Here is a 21,029-nt window from a genome sequence, read left to right as displayed (position 1 = left end):
CGGCTCGGCCCGCCCCCGCCCCTCGCCCTGCCGGCGCAGCTCGCACAGCCGCAGCTGCAGACGGGTGCTGGCCGCCCGCTCCCGCCGCTCCTCCTCGGGTGCCTGGTCCGCTGCCTCGTCGGTCCCCGCTGCGGGATGCGCCTCGCCCGCGGCACCGTCCCCGCCGCTCGCCGCCTCCTCCCCGGCGCTGCTGGCGCGGCCGCCGCCGCCGAGGGCTCCGGCGGCTCCTGTTGCTCCAGCTCCCAGGGCTTGGGCTCCTCCGGCCCCGGTGGCTTCTCCTGCCCCGGCTCCTCCTGCTCCTCCAACTCTCAGAGCTCCGGCACCTCCTGCGGCGCCGGCGGCTCCTCCGGCCCCGGTTCCGTAGGCTGCCCGGCCCCGTCTAGCCCCCGGCGACTCCCCTGGCACGGCAGGGCTCAGCTCCCCCCGCCCCGCCGGCCCCGCGGACGGCTCCAGCCCCGGCCCTCCCGCCGCCGCCTCCACCTCCACGGCCGCCCTGCTCCCCGCTTCCCCCGTTGCCCGGGCAACGGGACTCGGCTCCGCTCCGCCGGCCGGCCCGGCCCCGCCCCGCCCCTCTCCCCGTGGCGCCGGCTCGGCCGCGCCCCCTGGCCCGGCACTGGCCACTCAGCGGCGGGGTTGCTCGGGGTCGCCTCCGCGATTGGCCGCGACGAGGGAAGACGGATCCCGGTCGGCCAATTCTCGCAGCCCGTCCCGTTTAATCCCCCCCGCGCCCGGGCGCTTTGGCATCATTGGCCGGGAACCCGCGGAGAGGGCCGTGCCCTCCGCGCCCATTGGTCATCCGCCGCGGTGCTCCGCCCTCCGGGCGCGCTGCCATTGGCGATGCCGGCGCGGGGGCGTGCCGGCGCGTGCGCGCGGCCGGTCGGCGGGCGGGGTAAGATGGCGGAACTGGGGAAGAAGTACTGCGTGTACTGCCTGGCCGAGGTGAGCTCTCTGCGGTTCCGCTGCACCGAGTGCGCCGACATCGAGCTCTGCCCCGACTGCTTCTCGGCGGGCGCCGAGATCGGCCCGCACCGCCGATGGCACGGCTACCAGCTCGTCGACGGCGGCCGCTTCACCCTCTGGGGCGCCGAGGCCGAGGGCGGCTGGAGCAGCCGGGAGGAGCAGCTGCTGCTGGACGCCATCGAGCAGTTCGGCTTCGGCAACTGGGTAAGGGCCGCGGGGCGGGCGGCGGGCGGCGGGGGCCGCGTCCCCCCTGACAGCCACGGGCAGCCCCCGGCGGGGCAGCGCCGGCCCTGGCCTCCTGCGGCGGCCGCTGCTCGGGGCGAGGGGGCCGGTACCGGCCTGGGCTGAGGGGAGCCCGCGGGGCTGGCAGCGGCGGGGGTCGTGCGCGGGGCTGGCCGGCGGCCCCGGCGCTGTGTCCCCGTGTCCCCGTCCCGCGCAGGCAGCAGCCTCGGGGGGGCCCCGCGGGAGCTGCCGGGCAGAGCTGCCCCTCCGTGACAGCGCTGCGGGCTGCCGGGGGCTGCTGCTGGCCGCGGCCCCGGCCGGCACCTTCCCCCCGCCTGCGCAGGGCGCACATCTCACACCCTCAGCGTTCGTCCTGGCCCGTCGGTAGGTCCCAGGGAACCGGCCACTTGCCCTCCGTGCCCGCGTACAGTCAGGCTCGCGTTCAAAAAGCAGCGGTGAGAAGCATCGTTGTTTGGTTCTGTAACTGTTAGTTCATCATGTTTTGTTTCATTGAACGCAAAGACTTTCAAAATCTCAAAGTTTGTGGTCGTGGTGGCCTGGTTTTAGTTCTTTAATAACTAGAAAAAGAGTAAATACTATCTTTATTTCTGGGTTGCTTTAAAAGTACTTCAACAATGCAGTACAAATGAGCAAAATCCAAACAGCTTAGTTGTCTCGGTGCTGGCTTGGGACTTAGAAACCTTCTTGGTGATGCTCAGCTGACTGAGAGAACAACAGATGCTGAGAAATTGCCATGTGGATCCAGTGTCCTGTGCCCAGAGGATCTGATGCAGCTTGCCTTACTGGCGTTTCTGTAAACGGCTTGCATGCCCCTATGCACTCGTAAATACTTAACCTGTACCTAAAAATGCAGATCTGATGGAAATGTGGCTAATTTCAGTATGTCTAGAGAAGTTTAGGTGTTGCGAGTCAGCTTTTGAAGGAGCAGGGAAGAAGCTGCCATGCTCTTACCTGAGCGCACGTTACGCTGGAGATGTAATGGGAATCATTTTATCACTCCTCCTTATTTTCATTTAGGAGGACATGGCTGCTCACGTGGGAGCATCCCGAACTCCTCAGGAGGTGATGGAACACTATGTGAGCATGTATATCCATGGCAACCTGGGAAAAGCCTGCATCCCGGACACTATTCCAAACAGAGTCACGGATCACACGTGTCCCAGTGGTGGCCCGCTTTCTCCTAGCTTGACCACACCGCTCCCACCGCTGGACATATCAGTAGCTGAACAGCAGCAGTTGGGATACATGCCGCTTCGGGATGACTATGAGATCGAATACGATCAGGATGCGGAGACTCTGATCAGTGGCCTTTCCGTGAACTATGATGATGATGATGTGGAAATAGAGTTAAAAAGAGCTCACGTAGACATGTATGTAAGGAAGCTCAAGGAGAGGCAACGGCGGAAGAACATTGCACGAGACTATAACTTGGTGCCAGCCTTTCTGGGGAAGGACAAAAAGGACAAGGAGAAAGCTCCCAAACGAAAGATCACGAAAGAAGAGAAGGAGTTGAGGCTGAAACTGAGGCCTCTGTACCAGTTCATGTCTTGTAAGGAGTTTGAAGACTTCTTTGAGAACATGCACAAGGAGAGGATTCTTCGAGCAAAGATTCGGGAACTGCAGCGGTATCGTCGAAACGGAATCACCAAAATGGAAGAGTCGGCAGAATATGAGGCAGCCAGGCATAAACGGGAAAAGAGGAAGGAGAATAAAAACATAGCTAGTTCTAAGAGAGGGAAAGAAGATGGTAAAGAAGGTGAATTCGCTGCCATTGAAAACCTGCCTGGCTTTGAACTCTTATCGGACAGGGAAAAGGTGCTCTGCAGCTCTCTAAATTTGACTCCTGCACGTTATGTGACTGTAAAAACTATAATCATTAAAGACCATCTCCAAAAAAGACAAGGAATTCCTTCAAAGAGTCGCCTTCCCAGTTACTTAGATAAGGTACTGAAGAAAAGGATTTTAAATTTTCTAACAGAAAGTGGTTGGATATCCAGGGATGCTTCATGAAACTTGGCTGACCTGAAAAAAACGCAGCAGAGGCCCATTACAGCCTCAAGGACTCAGTTATTTTTTCCTTCCCTCCCCAAAGATACAGAAATTATGTCACCTAAACAACAACAAAAAGCAAATACGTAAACCCCCACAGTGTTCGTCATCCATGGTTCAAACAGATTTTTGCTTTGGATCATGGAAAGTACTTCATTGTGAAACTTCTACATTGAATTTCACTGCTTTTGGTACATTATTAGAGCAGTTTTCTTTCATGTGAACTTACTCGAATCCAGTAGTCCTGGAGTAGTTACTTTACTCCTTACTGTTGGATAAATATCAGTGTAATCCTTGCTTTTCTTTGAAGGTGGGAGATAGTTTCATTTGCTGGAAACTTTCTCCTCCCTTTGTTTTGTGGTTTTTTTTTGGTGTAATGCTGGCAGCAAAGTGAAGCTTACGAAAGTCCTGAGCTCAGGAGCAGAGTGAGCGGGGATTTTTGTGACCATTGCTAAACTTTGGGAACATTCTCCTTAGTAACTATAGCCAAGATGCTGGGACAGCAGAGTGAGAGTTTCTGTCGAGAATACAGCAGGCATGAGCCATGGCAGGGAGTGGAAGGCAAGAAATGTGGTGGGTGAGATGCCTTCAGATGCTTGTGCTGTGGAGAGGCTTCTTGGAGAGCTACCCTGGCACCCGGCTGATTTGGGTGTAGCTTTGACTTGAGTTTCTGCTGAAACAGAGGGCACTGGAGCTTCATTGGTAACTACTTAGCAGCAAAGCCGCAATATTACAGGGCAGCTGTGGTGCTGTTCCGGGGGAGGGGTCAGCACTACCATCAAGAGTCTGATTTGGGAAATGGGGTTTGGGAAGATAGGCAGCCAGTGGGGGTGTGCCGGTTGGAAGCCTCACACAGCAAAATCACTTTCTTTTGTGGGGGGAGCCTGCTCCTTCTCCAGTCTCTGTATGGGCTGAGGGGGTGTAGCTTCCTCCTATGAATTTGATTGGGAAGGACAGGGAAAGGGAGCAAGATTCTCAGAGTGATCACAGAGATTGGTTTTTAAAAACAAAAATGCAAAGTGATACGCGTTAGGTCAAAATGCACAGCTAACGTGCTTCCCAAGTATGGAGCCGTAAACCAAGCCCTTACAGGGTTCTGACTGTGTGTGCCTTGACACAGGCCAGGCTAACCGCACCGAAGTTGAAATTCCTGACATAATAGGAGAACTGTGCATGCAGCCCGCTCCAGTGAGAGCAGAGCACCTTGAGAGGTAACTCGTCACAACTCTTTAACGACTGCTGTCTGAACCAGCTGCTTGAGACGGGCGGCAGCTGGCGACGTAAGGCAGCGTGTGACAGAAATGCCAGATCCACAGTGCTCTTTTGGTAAGATCTGCTGATTAAGGGGAAGATGTTGAGGGAGGACTGGAAAAGGATTGTTATGCTCACTTCATCCTTAAATTCCCCAAGCTGGTATTCAGCCAAATGAAAAAAAAAAAAGGTGGTTGCTACGTAGCAGATGGCACCGTGTTACTTGTGCCTAAGCCTCTCTGCTGGTCGTGTCCAGAGCAGGAAGCTGTGAGCGGAGGCCAGCTCGCAGGTCTGGAGTGCAGGTGTGCCAAAACACGGAACGTGACTGGCTTCAGAACAAGTGCAGGCACTGAAAATGTCTTCTTGGTTTGATGCTTTGGGCTGTAGTCAGTGAGGATACCACAACATCTTAAAACAGTATTTGATTCTGCAACTTGGCAGAGGTATACTGAGCAGAACTGGGGTTTAGTTCATACATCCAGCATTACCAAAATAGTGTTAGCAGTGAGTTTAGAATAAAAGGGGTACAATTACAAAGCCAGCATTTCTGAGGAAGAAAAAAACCAAAACTCTAGTGCCTTTTTCTTTTGAGCTTGTGATGTTATGTCCCTTCAGAAAAGGTAAGGGCTATGTCCTCTTGGATGTAATACTTTGTTGGGCTTACCTGTAAGTGGCTTGTTGTGGAATACTTGAGACAAATCTGTCTCTCCTTGGCAGCAGTGGAACTAACTGCAATGTGCTGAGTAGCTTTAAGACCCACTTCCACCCTGTCTGCACGTACAAAGAGCACACAAGTTCATAAGGTATAAACCCTTGGTTATTTTCTCTGTCCTACTGTGGAAAGGAAGCTTGGCCTTTCTTTCTCGTATTCTAGTTATGCAATTTGGTTCTTCCTGTAACTTGTTACCTAACTGCCATAACATACCATTGCTGATAGTGTTCAGGAGCCTCAGCTGTGCACGTAGCTGGGAGTTTAAAATAACTAGGGTTTCTTTGTGTTGGGTTTTTTTTCCCCCTCAAATCTGTGATTTTTTTTTTTAAATATTTCTATGCTATTTTGGCACATCTAACTGAAGCAATAGTCTAAAGCCTATCTGAACAATAACTTAAAAATAAAATTATCTAGGCACCAGTGAGTCATTTAAAAGTTGAAGTGAATTCTGCATTTACACTTTGTAGTTTCTTAATTCCTCAGTCCCTCCAAAATGTTTCTTTGGTGCTAGACGTAACTTATTGAACATCAAAATGAATGTAAAATAAAGTATTTTTAATGTATGAAATATGGATATCAATATTTATTTTATACTTGCAAGCAAATTCAAGGTGGTAAATGTTTGCTTTAGCAAATACTAGACCCTTGGAAAGGGCTTCCCTAGAAGCAGTGTCTCATTGTCAGCTATGCTTTTAATTTTAAAGGTGACTTGCACTAGAGGATGCTGCTGTTCGTATTTTAATGTGGAACTGATTTAGTCTAAGCATTCCTTCATTATGAGCTGCTGTTTTTTTGTTTGTTAAGTTGAGATGCAGTTATGTTAATCCAGCACTAGAGCTGTGCTGCTTCTCTTCTGTAGTGAAGGGGCTGATAAAAAACATAGGAAATGTATCTTGTGTTGATCTGGAAGTGCTTCCTGTACTGTACAAATAACCTAGCCTTCATGTTGCTAATGAAAAGGTGTTTTATATGCTTAACGCTCTTTACTTTTCTAATTAAAGATATTGCTAATTATAGCATCTGTCCTAACAGCATTGACGTACGCCTATGAAAAAGTGACACTCCATAAGCTGTTCAAAATACTGATCTTCTGCTACTGATAAGAGGCAGCAATAAGTCTGTTTTAATGCTGTATGTTTACTTCAATCAGTCCAGTTCCAGTGATGTTTTCCAGTAGTATTTGCTCATTAGGTAACAAGGGAGCATTAATCTCCATTCTCTGTGTACTACCTAGTGCAGAAGGGTTTGTTAACAGAGTTTTCTGGATACAAACCCTTCTGCCCCATGTTCTGTTGCAGTCCCAGCAAGCATTAAGAACAGCGTTAGTAGGTTTGCACCAGTCTTTGACCATAAACTGCCTTGCAAATCACACAAACTAAGCACTCTGCCGTTACTGTCCTGGGCAGCGGCTGCATCGAATTTCTTTGCAACTGTAATGGACTTCTTTAGCCTTCTGGTTTACTCTCTTCTCGCAAAATGTTTTTGCATGTGCCCCAGTTGCTCTTAAGTGATGACACATTAAATACTGTGAAAGAAGGTACCTGGGGAGCATGTTCAGCTCATCAGATTCTTCCTTAAAGGGAATGTTGCACTCATTTGAATAGTGTCCTGGTGTAGCTGTGCCAGACACACAAATGCCTGTGCTGAAACCATGTAAAACCTAACTGATGTTGTGCACACATCATTTTACTAGGTTTTTGCATTGTATATTGGTAAATAAACTTGTATTAAAGTTTCTTTCCATTATTGATTTAATGGCAACCTAGCTTGTGTAATGAGGAAAGCGGCTCCAGTCTTTCAAGTAACAAGTGGAGATGCATTTTAGCTAAAGAAGAGAAACAAAAATGAAGAAACAAAAATGAATGAAGAATGCCTTCTCTGAGGGCAGAGAAATGGTCTTCATGAAATGACTAAAGCAGAGGTAGTGGTGGTAGCTTTGTTGGCTGCTCTTATGCTTACATTTCAGAACCAGCTCCCGCTTTGATTTCTTCAGTGCTTCTTACGGTTGTATGGCAGAACACACAGGTGCTCTCAGTAAAGAATGAAGCTCTCAGTGCTGAAAGCCTCTCTGACAGGGCAGGCCAACAACAAGGAACCACTTAAATGAGATAGTTACCAGCTTTAAAGGTAGTAGTTTGAGTCTTGAGCTAAACATTTAACAGTAACGGGTTAAAAACACCCTGAATGAAGTTACATAGTGGAAAAAAATACAGTTTGTGTGAGGTGCTGGGAAGCTCATTAACAAATTCTTTAATCTGCTAGGGAGGAAGCTGTCCCTTTGTTTTAATCCCTATGGGAAAAAACTTCTATATGAATGAAGTTGTTACTAGATTTAGTTTAAGGCCAGATGGGTTGGAAGAGGGTAGAATAACACATGACAGTTCTTAAAAGGTAGATAAATTGACGCTAGTCCCTTTATGGCATATCAGTGGAGCATGGGTTCCATGGAACGGTTTGGGCTGGAAGGGACCTTCAAGATCACCTAGTTCCAACCCCCCTGCCATGGGCAGGGACACCTTCCACTAGACCAGGTTGCTCCAAGCCCCATCCAGCCTGGCCTTGAACATTGCCAAGGGTGGGGCATCCACAGCTGTTCTGGGCAACCTGTGCCAGTGCCTCGCAACCCCTCTGAGTCCCCTCTTCTTTGTTGGGCTCTGTCCAGTATGGACATGTCTCTGTGTTGTAACGTAACGTGCCCAGAAATCAAAAAGTGCACTTCTTCAATCCTGCTTCAGACAGCTACAGCGTGCTCTAACCCAGATGGAAAGAAGTTACTTCCAAATTCACTTAAGTATATGGAAACCTCTTCCCCACTAGCACCCCCTGCCCCACTGTAGTTCTACATTCAATCTTTGCATTTTGATCCCTGTACATGATTAGTTTAGAAAAATTAACACTGTATTTGTCTTCTCACATGCACCAAAAATTACTCTCCCTCCCTGGCCCAGTCAAAGCATTGATTTTCTTTCTGAGTTGAGAAGAAAGAATGAGTCCTTAAACATGACTAACCCTTGAACAGCAGTATGCACTTAGGTTGTTCCTATGTAACTGGTTCCCATGAGGCAAACCAGCACTGAGAAAAAGGTCTTAAAGAGCAAGTCATCACTTCTCACCGTGAGTAGGTCTGGTGTTCAAGTAAGCTGTTTGAAACTCTGCATCTGAACCAAGAAAAATAATCGATACTTGACCTTAAGGTAAGAACTTAATCCAAGACAACCAGAAACAAGGGTGAAAAATTCAGCAGTACTTACTGTTTATCAGGCCCTAGTAACATGCCAAGTTTGAAATTTCTGTCCTGTGTGTTAAATGTATGGGCTTTGAGGATACAAGAGGACAGATGCTTTGTCGGTGGTGTAATCTGCCAAGTTCCACCACTGCTATCCATGTGACCAGACAAACATAGGACAAAGCACTCAGTTAATCACGTATTGTATTTTAGCCTGATTCTGCAGGACTGGGAGCAGCAGGTGGAGTTAGATACGGCAAGGGCTGCACATGGGAGAAGTTCTGTTGCAACCTAAGATCCAAGCTGAGTAAATGCAAGAAATTAAAATGAAACTAAGTTCACATTTTTGTTTGAGCCACTTACATGCAATTATTTATGTAATTCTAAAAGACAGTATATACCAAACTCTCAGCTGCTCGCTTCTTTGGGTATTCTGACTTTCAACAGGGTTGTAACTACAGTTTGCATAACAAACTGATTGTAAAGTTTGGAAGTTACAAGACTATCAAAATTGATTAAACCAATTTATACAATATTAAATTAAAAATCCAGAGATAGGATAAATTCTATTGGTACTTCAATGCCATACAAGTATTAGATGGTTTTCTTGAGTCAACATTAGTACAGACAAAAAGGGTTGAGTAATTACAAAATATGTCTAGCCTACATTTCCTTTTATTTACAGGTCAGAATTCACAAAGGTTTCAATTTCAGTTGTTGAGAGAAGTTATTTTTTAATAGACTAAAAAGGGCATTTATCACGTCAGTGTTTAAAAGCTGATGGATGCTTGCAGAAAATGGGTTATTTGTACTATTTCAGCCACTTCTGCCATGTTAGATTCTACAGAATAAAAGGAAGTGTGTGAACCACCATTTGAATTTGCAGTCTACACACAGTGATAAGCGTGAGATTGCAAAATTCTTGTGTTTCATTCCGTTCCATTTAATGCACCTTCGGTAGCAATAGTTGTAAAAAATGTTACCTAATCTAAACCATCACAGAGCTTAATGGCTCTTGTATTTCACACTTAAGAAGAGAGCTTACAGAACAGTGATGTTGGAGGCCACTAAGCAGGAGAGTTTCATGGGCTGCTTCATTTTCACTGGGAGACCTCAACCAATTCATTTAAACCTCTGAGAGGGCAGAGGAATGAGGAAAGCATGGTGTAAGAGAAAAACCATCCAGCTGTTTAATAGTTGTATGGCATTTTAAATTCTCAAATTAAGCAGCTAAGCGTCTTTCACAACACCCACCAAGGCAGGCCGTAGTGTACGCCCATGCAGCTTATAGCCAATCTTGGATACTAATGCAATAGTGCCAGGCTCCTTCCCTTCCATGGGAGCATGGAACAGTGCTTCATGTTCGTAGGGATCGAATTTGGCTCCGACAGGATTCAGTCTGAGCAGGCCGTGTTTTTTAAACACTTTTTGAATCTGTACTTCTGTCATGACAAGACCTTCATATAAGCTCTTCAAGTGAGGATTTTCATCCTTAATTTCTTCTTTTGGAACACTTTCTGTTGCCTTCTCCAAAATGTCTGCAACTTCTAGTAAGTCCTTACAGAAGCTCTGAATCCCTAAAAAGAAATAAAATAGAAGGGAATGGGATTAGTCCACTGAGGGGAACAAGCATTAAACCGCCCCCAAAAAACAAAATCCCCACAACCCCAAACCCTACAGCAATAATCTGTACTCTTTAACATTTTTACGAGAGATGTGATACTATAAAAATTTGGGGTAAAGTGTCCTTCCCAATTTCACTTGATGATACAGAACTATTACAGGTATCTTGAAATCCACACCGCCTCCTCTAGTTCTATGGAAAAAACGTATTACAACTTAATACTTACAAGAGCTAGAGCTATGCTGATGACTTGACATTAACAGCCAAAATTCTAACCAAAGTTACCAAAATCTTCAGATGCCTTAATGTAGTTTCCTCATGTCTTTCTCATCCTGGGATTCACCTACAGTTCAAAGTACTATGTTGTCCTATTCCTACCCTTTAGTTTGATATGCAAAAGTATTTGCAGGAAAAAAAAGCATGAAGTCAGACTGATGAGGAGTCCAAGAGATGAACAGGGATTCTTCCCTGAATCAAAAGAACTCACGTCTCTCCCTCCCACTACAAACCACTTTTATAGAGTCAGAAGCTGTGCCTTGTAAAGATTGAGCAATTCTTTAACAATAGTCCATGTCCTGAAGCTGGTTCTCTGGCTCACACTAAAAGAACTTGGACTAATCTCACTTAAGACAAAACTATCTCTAGAAATCATGAAAAAACAAAACCATTCAGTAGAACAACACACTTCTATAGAGGTAAGCCAATGACAAACTGCACTGCATTTTGGTAGCCTTGTTCTTTCCTTTTTTAGCCACAGACTGCTTTTTAATTCTAGCTCACATTTCAGATGTTTTTTTCCTTACCAAAAAGCAGCACGAGCGTTATCAGAGGACAAGTCTTCAATTTAAACAAACAAAAACCCCTGAACTACAGAAGCATGTTGCAGGATCTATAGGGATCAGCTACTTCTTACGAAAGCGTCACTTCAACAACTGCACAACTACATAAAGACTTAAGCTCTTACAGAACAGTAACTAATACTGTCCAAGTAGTTCTAAAAATACAAACAAATGAATTGAGGTTTTGAATTAAAACTGTGGTTAAGGCCAAAGTGTCCCAAACATAGATTAACCAATTGTCTAGTGATCTGGATCAAACCAAATAACCAAACTCTTCAGGAGGTGATTTGTTTTGGTTTGGGGTTGGTGAGGGTTTTTTTTGCATAATTTATCTCTGCAGATGTCTGTGACTGCATCTCTGTGAATTTATGCAAGTCTCAGAAATTATCTTCTCTTCCTCCAACAGAAAAAGCAGTCATACACAAATGATAAAACTTAGAATCATGAAGATTATCTGTAACTTAGTTTTCACAAGAAATTTTATTTTAGTATTTATTTCTGTTGTATCATTTCTGAGCTCAGACACGACTCAGAGTCCTTCTGCACTAAATAGAAGGACATAGTCCTTCTGCACATCAGTGAAATGATACTTACGAAAAATCAACTTCAGGATGAAGCATTCAAACATCCATGAAACTGGTACATGGTTATGTAACTAAGAAATGCTTTTTCTTACAGTACACGTTAACTGAAGACCCTGTATTCAGAAACTAAAACTTCTGTACTCAGAATTAAAACTATACAGCTGTGTATAGTGTGTGGCAAAAAAGACCAACTCATTTTTCAAGACAGTGACAGTTAAACACCAAGATGATACAGCACTGTTCTGTATTTGCATACAATTTCTGTTTTACAGATGTCTGAACTGTCAAAAAGCTCAATCAGATGTCAGTGGCCTGGCTCTTCAAGAAAGATGTTTCTAGCACTCCTCATAGCCAGTGATTATATTTTTGTATTATTTTATATTATATAATCCTACCACTGAAAAGAATCCACCCATCTTAAGGTATTACTTCTATTTGAATGCTTCAACAGAACAGAAAAGTTACTCAAATATAAAAGGCTAAATAAAAAAGAAAAAACTCAAGCAAAGAAGAACCAAACGCAAAACAAACGCCAAGACAAAACCAAACCAGAAGGAAAGCTAGTATTGCGTGCTCTTGGTTCAGTTTTTTGCAGTCAGTTCTGAGACCTTCAGGCTGCAACCCTTACTGGAAAACCTACTAGTGCAGCACACATAGGAAATCACATACCAAATTTAAAAGACCATTTCAAGTTGTTGACTTTAGCAGTTTAAGTCTTGCCCTTGTCTAGCAAGATGATTACAATCCTGATGCAAGTGTGGAACCATTCAAACCTCTATGCCTCACATATAATTTTTAACCAAGCAGTCAGAATCACTGGCAAGTACAACTTGTCAAGCTTTGTATTTCCTGGGTCTTATGAATACGCACAAAAGGAGCCTTCACTGACCATATAACTTTGCCTCTTCTACCAGTTTCTGGCTTCTTTGCCTCACGTTTTCTGCATCTGCCAAGGCACGCTTGTACTTGTCCTAAAGAAGAAAAACCAGTAACAGAAGAGATTTAATTCCCAGTGGTTGGGTAGTTGACAATAATTCAAACCAGCATATTCAGTATAAAAGAGTATTTTAAACAGTTACATAGCATAAACCTACCATCTAAAGAGTAATCTGAAGACAACATGCCAATTACCACAGCATCCTTCCTACAGAGGCAGATGTTTGCTTCACTTTAGTGCAAACAGAAGTGAGGGAAAGGAAATAAGATGGGTTTCCAGACTCTCAGTATTTGTCAACAGTTCAGCTGGAATAAATTTTTAACTCTACTCAAGTTTTACAAACCAAAGACTTCTGCTCTTTCTGATGTGTGTTCACAGAAAGCCTTCCTTAGTCATAAGGTATTTTGACACTATGGCAAAAGAGATTCAAGTCAGCCACGTCTTTCAAACCATCTCTTCCCTCTCCATACATACGACAGACCATCCTCCACTTTTTTCAAACTTTACAAACTGTGAAGTCTAACTCATCTGTTGATCAGGTTAAGTTTTGGTCTATTCCTAGCAATATGGCCATCTAGCAGGAGATGTACTAAGAATGAAATTCAATAAACTTAGGCACTTCAAGTTGAGTGCTTCACCACCTAAGCCAGAACTCCATGTTGGACTTCCACTCTGAATATGCTTGACCTTCACATGCTAATGAATAATCTCAAAACAGAATAAAAATAGTCAACAAGTTGACTGAAGAGCCACATTAAGTAGCCAGCAGCAAGTGCTGTCAACTGAGATGTTAAATGGCATCTCAGCTTTGTCCTTCAGTGCTTTGGGAAGGGCAACAGAAATGAAATTAAATCCTCTTATGATCCATAGGTGCTGTTTCTATAGAAGGTTCTGAGCTACCTGTCAAAGTCTCAAATGGTCAACAGTGACATTTTATATAAAGCACTCATCCAGAAAAGCAACACCTTTATTTAATCCATGCCTCGCACCTTAAAGGGCATCCTTCACCCTCTGCTGCATTTGCATGGGAGAGAATCCAAAATACATTAGGGCAACAGAGGGAACGTGATGCCTGAGCTGTGTGTTTGAAGGGCTTCCCAACAAAGAAGGTTTGAAACTTTCACTTCCTAAATAATATGTAACAAGTACACTACTATATAAAAGCAAAGAATCATTAACCTCCACCTTTGAAAAGTCAGCACTTGTTTTCAGAAAGCCTGCTCTTGGCATATGCAAATACACACATGGAAGACACACTCAAACCCTTGCATGAGCTTCAAAAAGTTACCCCTCAAATTATCTCTCCACTGAGCAAAACCTAACTGAAGTCAGCGAAACTCAGTAACAAATTTTCCAGCTAGAGAAGGTCCAATTCCATCCAAAAATTGGAAAGAAACTATCCAAAATTTTAATTTTGGACCAGACATTCATCTCAGGTCTTGCAGTACATCTACTCTTAAGTTTAAAGAAATCACACAACTGTATCCAGATTGTGCACTGAAAACCCATAATGAATACGCTTAGGTTTACAGTTTGTAAGGCATGCAACCTGATAACAAAGGGACACTTACAGTAACTTCCTTCAGTTGTTGTTCTAGTTTGGCCTTTTCTTCAGTTAACATTTTTTCAGCAGAGCTGGGTTCAACCTTCTGCTCATTTTGGCTCTGACTCTGGTCCTCTTCCAAGTTCTGACCTGTATTTTTCTGTTGTGTTGCTACACAAAGCAGTCGTGGAGAAGTCCTGAGACAAAAACGTGTGGACAATATTAATGAGTTGCTTACTTTGTAAGATATTAGCATTAGATATTAGCATTCTGACACGTCAATATCTACAAAATTCTCACATTAAACCAAAAATTCATACAACAATTCTAAGTCTGTGAAAACTGTTTGCAGAACCTTGCATCAGAAGTAACTGAACTTAGACCGTCTACACTGTTAAGAGAAAATAACTTTGCTGTGAGGTAACAACAACCGCTGGGCAACAGCGTCCATTATATTCAGTGCAAGTGTCCATTATGTTCAGTTTATAAAGCTGCAGCACTTTTAAGGGGAATATGAGCTCGTTTTCAGCCCAATACTCAGGAAGCAAATCCAGTTTACGTGATGCAATCACCTGCAACAAACACACCACCGGGAACAGTGGGTTGCTGCCGATTGCTGGGGAACAACAGAAAAGCACCTTCAGTGCCACTGCTCTATCACAAAAATACCAAGAACGGGCCAGCCTCCACGAAAAGGCCTATCTATCCCTTCCTAACATTTCTTAGGCTGAACTAGCTAAGCTCCCCAAGTAAACGGCTTCACGGACGAGGCGGGTGGATCAGTGCCGCAATGACAACAGGCCGCAGGTCCCTGCATGCCACAGCAAGACGTCGGGCCTGCAGGCTCTCGGGCTCCAGACGGGGCCAGGAGGGCCCCGCGATGCCCGGACGGGCCGCTCTCCCGGGAGGGGGTAAGGGAAGCCAGCAAAGGGCGGCGGGGGCCGGCACCTGCGCGTCCCGGCCGTAGCACTGCGCTCCCCGGCGCAGAGCCGGAGGGCCGGGGCGCGGGGGCTGAAGCTCCCAGCGCGCTGCGCTCCGCTCCGCTCTCCTCCCGGCCCGGCCCGGCCGGGCGATGGCGAGGCGGCCCCGGACGCCCACCCATCCCGACGTGCCCGACGCAGGCCGGGGGGCGCGGCGCGTCCCTCACCTCAGGGAGAAGCCCAACAGCGGGTACCGCGGGCGCAGCGCACCCCGCACGCACTGGGCCACCGCCGCCGCCATAGCGCCTTCCTGCCCACCCACCGCCTCAACCCGCCCCGCCGCGCCACAGAGAGGCCGCCGCCAATCAGCGAGCGGCCAGGCTGAGAGTGACGCGGCCCAGAACCAAGCCGCGGCGCGGATGCACGCTCGGGCCGAGCAGGCGCGGCGGGAGGTGGGGACAGTAGCTCTTCCGGGGCGCTGCGGGGAGCCCCGCTGGGGGGCGCTCTCCACGCCCCGCCTCGTGCCGGGAAGTGACACGCGGGGGGGGCGTGGCCGCAGGCTCGGCGGGCGGGCGGACGGGGCCGGCGCCATTTTGTCGTGTGGAGGAGGTTGGGGACGGGTCGCTGTCGTCTTGAGCGTGGGTCCCGCCGGGTGGTTGCCGCCTCTCCGCAGGGTGTTAAAGCATAATGTCGGGGACGCAGAGCCTGCAGGAGTTAGCAGGGCACTGGCCGAGGGCAGGTGCCAGTATTTTCCTGTCAGAACGTGTCAGTGCAACTTGGAGAGAGTTTGGTGGCTGCCGGTCGTCCAGGCAAATAATCCATCCACATCTCTATTGTGACTGAAAAATTTTGAAAATCGCAGCTCGTTGTGTTTCTAACTGCTGAATAACCCGGTTACTACTGACCACTGTCAGAAATACATCGTAGCATCCATCAATAGTTTTGTCTGCAAACCTCCGCCAAGATTTTCATCACCTGTCTATACACGCTCCCTACAACTGTATATGTGCTTGTGATCTAAAATGTTGAGCTTTCATTAAAAGGGATAATGTTGTTAATTCACTGCCTCCAAATTTGGCCACCTGCATGTGCAACCTGTTTGTGCAAGTGTCATAGCTGGGGGTTGTGGAAACCCTGCTTGGTGATACTGGGATGACTTCTTTGGCAGTGTTGTCAATTAGTTTGTCATAATCTTGTTAAAAAGGAAAAAAAAAAAACGCCTCCAAGGTCACGCATTTATCATACAGTGAGTGCTAGATTATTCACAGATGCCTGAACACCAGCTGTCGACCTGATTTTTGCATGCATTTGTACACTTTCCAAACAAAATCTGAAGGATAGATAAGATGCAGATTCCATAATCCAGATTCTCAGAAAATGTTATATTCAAGTGCATCATTAAAGTATTACTGAAAAAGAAGCCTCAGAAGACCTTTCTGGCTTGCCACATGAGAATCCTGCAGAAGTTAGGATCTTGCTAAGTTCGATCAAACTTTGTCAGAGTGCACTCTTATTTGGCAGGTTTGCTGTCTTATGACTTACTGCTTCACGGCCTCTGCAGAAAGCAGGATAAATGGTGTAACAAGGTTGGTGGCCTCATACTGTGACAACTGTTAGATCCCAAGGATTCTTGCTGTCTCTTACAGTTACATGGGCGTGGATTTCTCTTCCTGTGAGATTTGGAAGAGCTAAAGCATACCAAGAAACACTCTTTGGTAACAACAGACAACAGCTCTAAGAAAAGAACCACATGTTTTTGCAGTCTGTGGTTTTTATGTTTTGGTGATCGCTGTTTTGTCATGTGACGATAGTACAGTCCAACAGCTTGCCTGTGCAGAACACAGCAAAGCAAAAGGGTCTATGCCATGTGCTGTCCATACACAGAGTGGCTGTAGTGTTGGCAGTATCTGCTTTCTGGAAGGCAGATAAGCCACAAATTCCAACCTTTGTCATCAGAAATACTGAAAGAAGTAGTTGAGGCAATCTGTTGAAGATGCTGATAATGCTGAGGAAGGATCAGAGAGAACAAGGAGAAAAATAGAAACAGCTATTAAAGGTGATAGCCACAGAAAGTCACAAAGAAATGAGACTGAGAAGGTATGTGGATGTTTGGGTCCATTGTTTTTAAAATGTTTCCTGGAAAGATTATTGGTTCCTTACAAAACCTAGACAAGCAGTTTACCTGTCTCATCTTTCTTTTCAGTTGTTTTTCTCTGACACTCAGTATGTAGCTTCCTATTTCAGCCTTTCTTCATTCTCTTCTGCCTACCATCTTTGGAAGTTGTGCTTGATTAATGACTGATCGCAAAATCACAGAATTGGTAACAAAAGGTTTAGAAAAGCCCATTGCCAGCATGTCTCATTAATCATTTATTAAAAAACATTTGTGCTTGAGATTTCTGAAACAAGTTCTGTCTTCTATTAGGACCAGTTTACCCCAAATGACAGTTCATAGCCCTTTAGCAAGCAAATTTTCAAGATACTTCACAGTCAAAATGAATTTTGTTGTGATTTTCTCAATTTGAACAGCTGTCCAGAAAAACCAGCAGCTAGCACAGATACTGATGGGTCAAGAGTAAATAGCATATGCAGCACAAAAGAAGAGCATGCAAGTGTGTGTGGAGCTTGTTTCATCATGACTGATATGGGCTTTTAGTACTGTCTAGCTGTGACAAAAAAAAAAAAAAAAAAAAAAGGCTTTTTCATGCTTTGTTCTGATTTACACGATTTCAGTCCGTTTTGGTTTAATTGTAGTGCCACCTAGTGGGTTGTTGCTTGTTTTTTTTTAAACTCAACTAATGAGTATTCAGCATCTGTTGCCTGACCTGGTTGGCAGTCACAGACGTTCAGTAACAAGAACAGTTTTGTTCTGGAGCAGTCCTCTCAATACCAAGTGGTTTTTTGCTCCTCACATAAATACTGGGTTTGAATATGATTTGATGATAAGTAATGCTTACCTTGATTTCTAAAACATTAACCAGCTGCCACTTTTCAACTTGATGTGGTTACAAGTTACTTTAACCTCTAATTTCTGTGAACTAGTGATAGAATCAGGTAATTTGGATATAATTCCCAGTTCCTCTAGTGATTCACTTTGTGGTCTTGTGCAATTATTTAACCTCATTTCCACAACTACAGATTAAGGGTAGTAATCTTTTAGTACATTACAAGAAAGTTGTTTAGAGAGCACAAGGGAATTTTTGTTATAATTTGAAAATTAAAAATGTCAACTGAATGATAAGTCTCTTTATTATTAATAATATTGCACTTGTAGTAGAGACTTGTAATCCTTTGAGATACAAAATGCCATAAATGCACAATTTGTGCTTGAGAAGTTAAATGAAAAATTAAGGCATTTCTGTTTCTCTGAAAAAAAAGCCAAAACCAACTACTTCGGTCTCCTAATGCTAAGATATAGTCCATTGATATTCAACCAGCAAACAGCATGCCATTACATTTGTGTTTCAAATTTGAACTGTATTATTAATGTTTTGAGGATAAGAGCAAAAGGGTATCACGTCTTCTCTGATCAGATGTGTTATATTGATATGGAGAAATAGTGTGAAATGGGGACAATGGACATCGATTGTGATTGTATATGTCTGCTCAAGGAATGTGGGTATGGTGACTGGTCATGGGTGCGGTGTTCTTCCTCTAACAAAGGGGAGACGGGGAGACGCCTGCCCTTCTTTCTCTAACAAAGGGGCTATTTAAAAAAATGAGAAAAGGATGAGAGATATTCCAATGCTATCTAGAGGGAGGGAGTGCTAAGTTTCCTTGCTGAAGAAGATCGGATGGTCACAAGAACATGAATCACCTACAAACCTGCAAGACCACCACATTCCAGGAAACGGACTGATAAGCTAATTAACATACGAAGCGGGGTTTAGGTAACGAATATGTATAGGCGTTAATTGAATATTCATTTGTTTCATTGTATAAATGTGGGATGGTTCGTCACTTCGGGTATGCACGCTTGTGGAGGAGCGATCCCCCGTGCATCTGCGTGCAATAAACATACCTACTTTATAACTTTCGAGTTATAGAGTCAAATTCCGCACGTCAGTTTGGCGAGCCAGGCAGGAGGACTTCTGCTCGGCTGGGGGACCAGCTACGGAGCGGACGCTCCTAGGCGCGCCCTGGGAGATTTCCTCGGAGGAGCCTCCTCTTCTCAGCTGTTCACCCGGGAGCAGAAGAGAACCCCTGGATCCGCGGATAAAACGGTATGTTTAGTAACGGGGCGGCTGGTGAGACGCACGGAGACGTCCGGCGCGCAGCGTAGTCCCCAGGAGGAAAGGTACCTTGGGAGGGGGTTTGCTGACCAAGGGGTGGCCGCTAGCGATCTTGAGGGCAGATCGAGCAAACCCGAGGTTACTGCCATTCCTAAAAGCCCGGAGGCCTCGTGACGGAAAGCGGGGGGCGGGACGGAATAAGGCGGAATCTCACAGGAACAAGAGGGACCTCTTAGCAAAAGTAAAAGGGAAACTTTTGCGTAGGAAAAAAGGGGGAAGCTAAAAACTTCCATTGGGTTGTTTTAAGTATTGGGGAATTCCTAAAATATAACAACTGGTATAGCGCTCTGTGTCTTGTTTGTTCTATGTTACATGTTCAAAACTTGGAGTTATGAAATGTATGTTGAAAAATAATAATATTCTGGTAATTCGTGGCAAATAGCGGAAAACTTAACACTCTGCTTAAGACCAGGAAAAATGTGGTTTTTGTTTGTTGTTTGTTTTTTGGCAATTGTTCATTGAAATGCATACTTTGTGAACTGTCAGTGTTCTTAAAAGTTGTACATAAGTGCACGGTACCGTATAGCATACTGCTTGTGTGATTGCGGGCTGCCCGGAGAGTGTGAATGGTGTGATTGAGATGCGCATTTTGATTTTCCGTGTATAGCTTAATTATTTTGACTGAGTGTGAGTGCAAGAGTGCTTGAGACGCGCGTTTGAGTGCAATACGAGTAAGGAGCTCTATCCGCGTTTCCGACCTTGGGTGGCTAAGGCGGCCGGAGAAAAACAAAGTAATTAAAATTGTAAAATGGGAAATGGAAGGAGTAAGCCCTGTGAAAAATCGCCCTTGGGTTGTATATTAAAACATTGGAGTGATATCGTAGGACATGGTGGTACCGAAAATAGAAGGAAATTGATTAAATATTGTAATCAGTGGTGGCTTTTGTATAAATTGGAGTGATGCGAAATGGCCTCAGGAGGGAGGAACGTTAGATTATAACACTCTCCTGCAATTAATGTTGTTTCTGAGGAGAGAGGGAAAATGGGACGAAGTATCGTATACAGACATGTTCTTCGTCCTCCAGGACAAACCTGAGTGGCAAAAGGACTGTGGATTAGTACCCCCTCGGGATCCTATGGTACTAACACTAGAAAGAGTGAGGGATTAACATCACCTGATCTTTGATTATGGCTCTAGAAAAGGATAGGAAAAACCCCTAAGACCTAAACTAGAAAGATGTTCTTGTTGAAATTTTTGTGTTAAAAGCTCAGGTTGCGGTTCCTTCTGTGGAGCAACTAGAATGAAACACGTTGTAAGATAAAAACTTGTACTAATGTATGTAAAACCTGAGGCGGGGGTGGTGGAGAATCAAAGACCTTGTGAAAGTGTTAAAGTATTGGGGTGAGTTTGTACAAACCCCCGTACCCCCTCGAAGGTGCGACTGAGTCACGCTGGACGCATGGCAGGATGTTTGCTATTTGCCTGCGAAGGCTGATATGTAATAACACAGACTTAAAGCAACAAGTAGCAGATTTGCATTCAGGGTAAGAAAGAGTTAAAACAGAACTGCTGTTGCAGAGGCAGGCCTGTGTAACCTACAGAGCAGGAACAGCATCTCCTGCCCGGAATCCTCCTGATGGTGGGGAGGAGGGGGTTGCTGTTGCTGACAATTGAGCTGAGGGACCTGACAATGTCACCCCAATTGCTGCAGCATTTGCAGTACAACAGGACCCGTAACGGCCCCTTTAGGGCAGGGAATGGGTATGAGGTGGAATTTTAGTGAATACGAAACCAACTTATTTGTTGAACTTCAGTAAAAAAAAATAATAATTTTTTGTTACAGTTGTGGGAGCTGCTGGCCACCAGGAAAACATCCTGAAACCTTTAAAGTACAAACTAAGAAAACAA

The 21,029-nt window shown here is 45.4% G+C and overlaps 2 protein-coding genes across 2 annotated transcripts; one reads left to right on the top strand and one right to left on the bottom strand.

Annotated features, from left to right (window-relative positions):
* Positions 1–93: 93 nt before the first annotated feature.
* TADA2B (transcriptional adaptor 2B) lies at positions 94–6,229 on the top strand. Its single transcript, XM_080373463.1, has 2 exons — positions 94–1,164; positions 2,221–6,229. Exons 1-2 carry the CDS (start codon positions 136–138, stop codon positions 3,211–3,213), a joined length of 2,022 nt encoding a protein of 673 aa, XP_080229589.1. The 5' UTR covers positions 94–135; the 3' UTR covers positions 3,214–6,229.
* Positions 6,230–8,628: 2,399 nt separating this feature from the next.
* Positions 8,629–15,261, bottom strand: GRPEL1 (GrpE like 1, mitochondrial). Its single transcript, XM_080373482.1, has 4 exons — positions 15,116–15,261; positions 13,997–14,165; positions 12,378–12,459; positions 8,629–10,018 (listed from the first exon to the last, which is right to left on the bottom strand). Exons 1-4 carry the CDS (start codon positions 15,187–15,189, stop codon positions 9,672–9,674), a joined length of 672 nt encoding a protein of 223 aa, XP_080229608.1. The 5' UTR covers positions 15,190–15,261; the 3' UTR covers positions 8,629–9,671.
* Positions 15,262–21,029: the final 5,768 nt, after the last annotated feature.

This window comes from Falco punctatus (genome assembly GCF_963210335.1).
Source record: "Falco punctatus genome assembly, chromosome: 1".
NCBI lineage: Eukaryota > Metazoa > Chordata > Aves > Falconiformes > Falconidae > Falco > Falco punctatus.
The sequence above is the reverse complement of the archived record's forward strand: the minus strand, read 5'-3'. Positions and strand labels throughout refer to the sequence as shown.